At 40.3% G+C, this 9265-nt stretch overlaps 1 protein-coding gene across 2 annotated transcripts; it reads left to right on the top strand.

The window, feature by feature from the left end:
* The first annotated feature begins 432 nt into the window (after window positions 1-432).
* On the top strand, window positions 433-8816 carry LOC120665000. Of its 2 annotated transcripts, none has more exons than XM_039944413.1 (20): window positions 433-799; window positions 1595-1769; window positions 1863-1944; window positions 2027-2104; window positions 2198-2257; window positions 2338-2442; window positions 3064-3174; window positions 3844-3885; window positions 4731-4826; window positions 4904-4989; window positions 5118-5236; window positions 5320-5432; window positions 5533-5575; window positions 5664-5755; window positions 6163-6211; window positions 7117-7187; window positions 7811-7930; window positions 8048-8163; window positions 8270-8315; window positions 8415-8816. In XM_039944413.1, the coding sequence occupies exons 2-20, from the start codon at window positions 1615-1617 to the stop codon at window positions 8445-8447; spliced, it is 1617 nt and encodes a 538-aa protein (XP_039800347.1). In that variant the 5' UTR covers window positions 433-799; window positions 1595-1614; the 3' UTR covers window positions 8448-8816. The 2 variants fall into 2 exon arrangements, with proteins under 2 accessions (XP_039800347.1, XP_039800346.1); XM_039944412.1 differs by having other exon boundaries at window positions 434-799; window positions 7808-7930.
* Window positions 8817-9265: the final 449 nt, after the last annotated feature.

Raw genomic sequence — 9265 nt, 5'->3', positions numbered from 1 at the left:
CATACCACCCCCGTACCCCGGCCACCCCCTCCCCCCTAGCTCGCAACCGCTCACCAGCCGCCGTGGCTCGAGGAAAAAGATGTACAGTGCTTCTACGATGTGTTATCGGGAAATCACATATGCGATGAATATATTTTCCGCTACCCCTCTTGACCCCGCGGCCCTCTACCGCGGCCGCCCCCCTCCTACGCCGTCTACCGCCCCCTCCTGCGCCCCCGACTGCGGCTCACGTCTCTGTCCTCCTCCCTCTTCGGTTAAAGAGATGTTTGGGCCTTGGTTTTACTAAGACCGTCGGATGTAGAATAGACGCACACGATTGAGTGTAGCGAGTCACACGGTGACTCGAATCCGAGTCCGCCCCCGGCCGCGTCCGATCCAGGCCGCGGCGCTCTCCAATCCCATCCCCCCCCCCCCCCCCGCGCCCCCCCATCTCGCACGCCACTCCCCGACCGCCCCCGGCCGAGGCCAGCCACCGCCCCCTTCCGCGAGGCCGCTGGACCCTTCCCCGTTCGCCTGCCGCAGCCGAGTTGCCGATTGCGCAGGTGTCGCAGCGAGGTGGCAGCTAGGGTTCTGCGCCGACGACTTGCCCTTGGACGAGGTCGCTGTCGCCCCCATCCCCTGCCGACGCGCCGTCCCTCCCTCCCCTGCCGGCGCCCCCAAATCGAAACGCCGGAGAGGGGCCCGTGACCGCCGGAGCTGGAGGAGGCCGTGACACCGGAGCTGGAGGAGCCCGCGACGCCGATCCCCGGAGGAGCTTGCCCGACGCCGACCGGCGCTGCTTGCTCCCAATCCGGATAAAGTAACAAATCCAGTTTTTTCCCCCCTAAAAAATTTGCTATATCCTGTGCTCGGCCTGGCGTTTGCAGTTGAACTTCCGTTTCAGATATAGTGTTTCTGTCTTGTCCTATTAAGGGAGCCATGGGGATCGAATAAGAAACAGCGAGAATGAAAGAATACATGTGTGCTCTGATAATTTCACTCTATAATTTGTCAGGTTAACAGGCCTTGCTTACTTATTTATTTAACACATTCTCTTCTAATTTAGGTTGCCTAGTCAAAATAAGTCAATTTCTTGTAGGCGACTTATTAAAACATGTCTAGCATCAGGTCCTGTGCCTGTCATTGAAGATTTCCGGTGCTAGTTCAAAGCTGTGAGATACAACTCGTTTTGGTTGATTTGGCCGTCAAAAATGCTTGTTTAGGAGAACTAGCATGCCGAGTCTGGGTTCATTGTATTTTTTTTAAAAGCTCTGGTTTATTTTTTGTTCTGTGGTAGGATGTGCTTGGAGTTCCAAACATCTGGTCATGTAAATGGGCTTGCTGAAATTTTTGGGGTATTTGCCTTAGTCTCCTTCCTTGCTTTGACCCATTCATTGGATGGGGTTTAGTTGACTGGTTCATTGGTTTAGTTGATTCCCATACAGAATTTAAGATGAACTTGAGTGATAACCGTGACCTGAATATGGACTCGTTTTTTTTGCGGTTCTCAGGGATTACCTAGATAATTATGTGTTTGCCAGCTTACAAGTGAATGAATCATGTGTGTTTGCATTTGGTTTTTGTCCTGCACTTGACTAATGCCATCTGTCTACAGGAAAAATTCCGAGGAAGGACATGCGGGATCCATTTGATGCACCAGTTGATCTCATTAACGCGGACCATAATGGCGGGAATCAACTTTCTAGGATTAGTGTGGTTCCTGCTCGGGACCATGGTTTACAAAATGGTGATGCCAAGCCCTTCGCTCCAAACTCCGACACTCTAATCAGGTCCTTCCTTCTTGAGCAATAATAACTGCAGCAGATGTTTTCTTTCAATTTGTTGGTTTCTTTGTGAAGCGAGGCTATATCTTGCACTGGCAGGCATCAAGTCCAGGGTGCATCCTTGCAGAAAGACTTAGTTGTGGAGGACCCCAATACTCGTCTTATGGATCCTGAGACCAAGGTAACTGTTCATAAAAGTTTGAGTTTGCTGGTCCATTCATCTGTGCCGATTCCTTGACCTGCTGATTTTTTCCTTTTTGCAGGAACTTTATTTTAGATCACAATCACAAGAGGACGAGATCTTGCTGCTTCGCAAGCAAATTGCAGATGCATCTCTCAAGGTAGGAGGCTAGAAAGGGTTTAAACCCTCAACATTACTTCTTTTCTTTTATCACTATGCCTAATTTTTAATTTTTGTTGATTTATCATGTTAGGAGCTGCGATTGCTGAATGAAAAACATATTCTGGAGAGAAGGCTCACAGACTTGAGGATGGTCTCTATGGACGATACATGCCACTTTGCTTTGTGTTCTATTTGTAGAACTATGCATTAATTTAAATCTTACTCTGCTAGGCTGTTGACGAGAAGCAGGAAGAAGCTATATCTGGTGCCTTGAAACAATTGAACCAGAAGAAAAGCCATCTTGAGGAAAATATGAGACTGGCAAATGAACTAAAAGTATGGTGCTATTGTACATTTCAAGAATGTATGCTCAAAATCTCTATATGCAATGCCCTGTTTAGCTATTTTATTTTTCATGTTATTTCATCATGGGATTGTTTTAGTTACATGCCACTCCAAATATTGTGATTTAGCAAAATGCTTTGTGATGAATGTAATATGTGGTTCCTAACTCCATGGCCTACTGAGAAAACATCGAGTATAATTTTTCTAAACCACATTCTTTTATGTGACATTTATGTTAAATATCACCTCTAGTTTTCTGCGTAATGGGGTTCTTGAGCGGGTCGATAATGTAAAGAGGGGTAGAGGTAGACCTAAACTGACGTGGGATGAGTCGGTTAAGAGAGACCTTAAGGATTGGAATATTTCTAAAGAGATAGCTTTGGATAGGAGCGCTTGGAGACTAGCTATCAATGTGCCTGAACCTTGAACTTATTTCTTTCGGGTTTCATCCCTAGCCTACCCCAACTTGCTTGGGAAAAAAGGCTATGTTGTTGTTGTTGTTGTTGTTGTTGTTGTTATGTTAAATATCACCTCTAGTTTTCTGCATTTGGCTACTCTTCTGTTTGTCATTGTCAGCCTCTTTTTATGAATCGATTACATCATATTTTCTAGGTTGAGGAAGAAGAGCTATACCTTTTCACTTCATCATTGCTTAGCATGCTAGCAGAATACAATGTTCGCCCACCTCAAATAAATGCTTCCACCATTACAACTGGTGCAAAGGTAATTCTTACTGCACCAACATGTTTGAATTGCCTTGCTCTGGATATTGTGGTCCAAGTCATGGCCTTAATTTCTTCTGTGATAATTATACATAAATGCTATGGTGAAAATCCAAATTTAAAATAAACTGTAATTTCATCTGGAATTACCTGCGCTGTTAAGATTGTAACAAATCTTTAACTCTGTAAACAATAACATAAACTCTCCTCTTTTGCTCAAATGTTACTGGATTCACTCATTTGCCAAAAGCTATACCCAACTAGTAAGATGTTTTCTGATAGACTTCTTGGCCTGCTTGCACAAACTTACCAAGCAGGTTGTATCTTGACACTGTGCGCAACAGTTTAGTATGCTAGCTGCTATATTGTTTTCAATGAGTATTTCTTCTTAATGGCTGGACTTTTGAGTATTCTTTTGTTACATGGCTAGCTGCCATCACAATCTCTTATTGAATTGAGTTGTTTCGATGTTTTAGTTAGGTAAATTCTTCAATTTTCTTCATTCCTGCTGTCCTCTAGTGCCTTGCTCAGTTCATATGGTTGCTGTATGCTTATCCCAAGTCCCAACATTAGTCTTTAAAAATTGAACCTGATAACTAGCTTCTTTATGTTACTTTTATTCAGTGTCTAACATGAGGGTGTAACAGTTTCTTTTGGCCACAAATTTCAGCGCTTGTACCAACAGATGTATTGGAAGATCAGATCTTTAAATGTAAGTGTTCACAATTGTGCATCCTTAACATTTTGAAATACTTAAATGTTTGATACTTTCATGTTTTGGGGCTTGGACTTGCAAAGAACATGTGTGGCACACTGGCACGCTGACTTTGGAAAAACTCATGCCGTTCTAGATTTTAAACATAGGTAGTTGACTAGTTATGAATGCTCTTTTTTGTACTATATTGATGCACTTAATGTGGCTCAAGGGATGGCTCCAAATGTAACCAAACTACTGATATACCTCAATTTGATTTAGTTGATGGGCTATAAAGTTTTTCAATATGTAACCAAACATATTGTAGTTTGGTATATCAGTTTAGTGCTTTATAGCTGATTAAACTCTAACCGCAACAGTTTAGTATGCTAGCTGATCAGCTATAAAGCACTAATTTTCCTTTCCATTAGAGTTTATCTTAACTTTCCTGTTTCCTCAACATCAAATAGGCCCTAAAACATCTTTAATCATGCAGTTCGGGGCAGGTGGGTCTCTTACAAGAACAGAATATGTCAATGGTCTCTCTTTAAGAGTTTATATCCATTGGGGCAGCTCTGTTTTATATGAACATTTGGAATTACATATGAGTCTCTTGATATAGCTCTCCAACTTTCGATCATTGGTTTACCTGCATAAACTAAGATTGATAGATAGTTGACACATTCAAGAGTTTGTCAAGATAGCTTATGCATCATAGTTTTATTGTGTGCCGGTATGCCTCTGCATGACTGTATATAGATGTCTTTTGTTGGACGTTGCTACCACCAGTTTACCTACTGCTAGCATTTTGACTTAACTCGGGCTATCCTTTTTGAGTCACTTAGTTGATTATACTGATCCAGGACAGTTTAGGTGACGTGAATCAACCTGTAAACATTTATAATCCCAATCATCAGCAAGCAACTCCATCGAGAAATGAACCTTCGCCTTATAATATGGTAATGTGGTCCTGCACTCAACTTTCCTAACTTGTAAATGTTTCCAACATAACTGGTTAAGCTGTTCTTGATTACAGGATGCAAATAGGAACCCTCTTCGGTATGCTCAAGGTCCAAGTGATCGGCATGCTGAGCAAATGTACCATGGATCCCATTTTCAGCAGTATGCTCAAGATCTGAGTTCTTTTTAGAGATTCTGTTATCTAATTAGCATTTATTGTCATCCAGTCTAACCTTTGATCTGCTTGAAAATATCTTGATATCTGTTTCTTGATTGCCCCTTTATTTCAGGGATATTGTAAGTACTACTCCCTCTAATTATTTTGAGGAAAATGTTCGCACTGGAGAAGCAAGAGTAGATGGTGACTCACAATTGTACAGGCATGACAATCAAGACTACCCAGCTGATGGTAATTGGTAAACAAGGAGCTAATTCTATAGCTAGAAAAGATTCCAGATCATATCTATTGATGCATTTGCATATTTTATCTAGGTGATCCCTTACCTGGTATTGAAGGGTTTCAAATTGTTGGGGAACCTAGACTAGGATCTACATTAACAGCATGTGGTTTCCCTACAAATGGTACTACCCTTTGCAATTTCCAGGTATGTTGTTTTCTGACTTCTAATTACGATTCTTTATAATTGCTATTATTGGTTAAATCTTGTGAATAAAACCTTTCATCCCATGATGTTGCTATTCTAGTGGGTTCGCCATCTTGAAAATGGCATCAGGCAGTCTATCGAAGGTAAACAGGGGAATTTGTTCTACATTCTTTGATATTGTTCAGAGACAATTTAATGTTGCTGACTAGTTCTTTATATTTTGAAATTCAGGTGCTACGATGTATGACTATGTGGTTACTGCAGATGATGTTGGCACTCTTCTTGCTGTAGACTGCACGCCTATGGATGATAATGGCCGCCAGGTTATCATCTAAAATATAAATATTTAAGCAATTTCTTTAGCTGTAGCTACGCACTCATCTATTTTTTCCTATGTACGCCAGTGGTCAAGTCAAACGCTTTTCATGTGTTTTCTGTTATACAGGAGGGACCAGAAACACTATTATGAGAAAAGTTTCTGCTCTCTCATTTCTATGTCAATAATAATGTGCTAATTTTACATTTGGAAGACGTTGCCTACTGGTTTCCTTTCCATATGTTGAGAATGTTATGCTTAATTTGTGGATGATAGGAGTGTACTTAACTTTTTACCTCATACGTGTGTTCAATATGTAATCATGTGCACCACTGATACATGAGCTGATGAGCATCTGATACTGGACAATTTTGAATTTTATTCATTATCCTAGTGTAATAAGCTTCTTTGTAGGGGGATTTGGTGACGGAATTTGCTAACAATGGGAATAAGATAACCTGTGGTGAGTTTTTTACTGTAATTTTACTGCATTTTTTGATTGCTGATCTCATGGGTTACAACATTGTAATTCTTCTATTTAATATTAGTGGATTAATTGTTAGAACTTCGTTCTCATGTCATGCTTTAAAAAACTGTAAGAGATATATAACACATTGCTAGAATTTCTTCTAAAAAAATGTTCCCGAAAAAAGTAAGACATTTGCTAGGTAATAGTCAGAGTTCTTTGGCGAAAGCTGAAAGGGCATCTTTACCTACATTAATCAATTATTAATAATAAATTAATCCTGATACAACCTTGAACTAAGGAATATTATCTTAGATAGCATTTGTGGATTTTACTTTTTGCATCCCTTCTATTCGTGTGTCCCAAGGTGGGGCTTTCATGTGTATTGCTTCAGAAAAAAAAGAAAAGGGCACTGTAATTTCAAAAAAATTTCTATGCATTTTCTCTTGATGTTGCAATATAAATATTTGTGGTAATGGAATGGAGCTCAAGTTTGTTGAATAAACTAATTTGCTGATGAGAAATTGAGTTACAGTTACCTGAAAGTACAGGTCATGCAGTTGTTTCTGAAAGATAATTCCAATTTTTTGACTCTGAGCATGGCCTTAGCAACTTGAACAAAAAAGCACAAAGATGCTGTCATAATAGTGTTTCTACTAGCTTCCTTACCTATTAGATGACATTTTAAATGTGTATATCGCCATGATGGCTTCAAAAGTTGAATCATGTGTATTTTGCCATGATTGATCCTTCATGGTGCTGTTGCTAAAACCCTGAGGTTTTTAGTGTGCTTTGCACCCTTTCCCCAAAGCACCCCCAACTCTCCATTAGCCTTAGTTGCATTTCACCAGAATTTTTTGTAATTTGTATCCCAGAATTAAAGTTCCATTTTACATCTGCAGATCCAGAGATGCAGAGCCATATTGAAGCATGTATTTCGAGTGGTAGAGCTGACTTCGAAGTTTTTGTCCTGGTATGTCTTAAAAATGCTTACTTACCCCATGAATATGTCTGTGCTAATTAGCAGTTAGCACGATGCTGCCCTATGAAGATAACAGGATTTTTACTTGGAAGGCATCTTCTCCAAGAATCTTTACCATAGTATCGAGCATTGTGGTTTATCTTTGATGAACTATTGAGTTAGTACTTGGAGACATATCCTGTAATCTTTGGCCTTTTTATATTGGGACTTGAAGGCGCTCGATTTGATCTCTTTACAGTGTAAGGATGACAGTAATGCGACATTTGTTGTTCAATGCTTATTTTATTGTTTGATTTATGTAATTGGTGTCTAGATGTGTCTTTTTTCCCTGTGCAGAATAGGTTATGCATCCTACTGTTGAAGAAAAACAGTTGGGTAGAAGTATTTGGATATTATGACCTTGTTGGGAAAAGTAACCATAGTAGCCTCCTTTTTTTTTTGGAGTTGTTCAGTTAGGACTCCTGTTCTCCTGTTCTCCTAGCAACCATTTGGTGCTGCTAGCTGAACAATTGTTTAGTACTTGTTGATTGCACTACATCTGTGTCATGCCTACTAAAAGTTTGATTGAACAATATCTGAGGCTGAGGCTGATTTCTACTTCTTTTGTGCAGCAGGCATATTCTCCTGAGGAATGGGAACTGGCTACATTGGTGCTTACACGACCTAGCTATCAGATTAAGTTCAAACATACTGGTGAAGTTATATTTGATGAGAAGTACTCACCAAATCTACAGGTATATTTTCCATCATTCCAGGTGACGTTGGCCATTTTAGAATTATGAATTTACAGTAACTATTTGATTCATTCAACATGTTTATTTGATTGTCCTTTATTCAATTTGCCCTCGCAGACAAAAATTCCGAATGGGCGCACTACTCAATTTGTATTAGTAAGTTCTACAGGCGCAAATCTACCATTTAATACACAGGGACTATCAGAGCCAAACAATGAGGACCAAGATGTTAGGTACTATCACTGTACCTTCTTATCAATGCTCTCTATGGCAAATTTCCTTTTTCATTTTGCAAAGAAAATAAAAATCATATATCTGATTTATCTAACTCCGATGTAGGTTACGTGACCTAATTGTATTAGTCATGAGAACTTTCCAGAAAAAGGTATCCCTTTTTTTATGGCATTTCTGATCTTAAACCTCACCTTATCTGTTAGATTATGTGGTTACTTGTTTCCTTTTGTTTGATTTCCATGTTTGACAGGCTCTAGATGCTAAAAGGAAAGGCAAGGCATAGAATCCATGTAGATGTGTTACGAAAGATTCTACGTAGAAGATTTTCCTTTTTCCGATTGTTTTGTGCAGTATTCAATATTTTTTGTTCTCGAGGTGAAATGAGCTGTTGATTGTAGCAGACATTTCGAGAGTTACTCGGTGGAGGTGTGAGGGCACATAAATGACGAGGAATCTGGTGTCAGTTCTTGATCCTACTAGGAGTAGTAAACAGTAAAGTGTAGCTTTGTGTAATTCGTTCACGCATCATTGCTTGCTCTAAGTCACGGCACTGTGGTCTTTGTAAAATTTGGTGCTGCCAATGCTGCATATAAACTTGAGGTTTTCGCTGCAGCTCTTGGAGATAACATGACGTTTCTTTGTGGCTGCTGAATTTTTTTGTCATGCTCTGCACGCTCTAACTTGGGTTAAGGAAGAATCCAATGCGCAATATTCATCTTATGTATTTCCAATATGGCCTTCTGTTAAGCACGTTACCAGTTCTGATGTGTTTTTTATGGGATAATTCATGGGGAGCATCAATACTTCACGGCCATGGAAACAATCGGTTCTGATGTTCTACTTCCTGACATCCAGCTTGAAAAGGAGGTCAGTCACCGATCAGCAAAAGTCTGAACAAGATCCCATATCATTTTGACAGTCCTTGGCGCCTAGGGTTCTTGGGTGGATTTTGGTGGCATAGGGTTCCTGCAATTCTTCTTTCACCTTCGTGCCTGATCAGGTCTCACACTGTGATTGGATCTCAAGTCTATGTCGCATCCCTCTTTTGTGTCCACGTGGCGATCTCTTTGTAATGGAGCCAGCTTAAATCTGCTATCTTGT

The sequence above is a fragment of the Panicum virgatum genome, chromosome 3N (assembly GCF_016808335.1).
Source record: "Panicum virgatum strain AP13 chromosome 3N, P.virgatum_v5, whole genome shotgun sequence".
NCBI lineage: Eukaryota > Viridiplantae > Streptophyta > Magnoliopsida > Poales > Poaceae > Panicum > Panicum virgatum.
The sequence above is the reverse complement of the archived record's forward strand: the minus strand, read 5'-3'. Positions and strand labels throughout refer to the sequence as shown.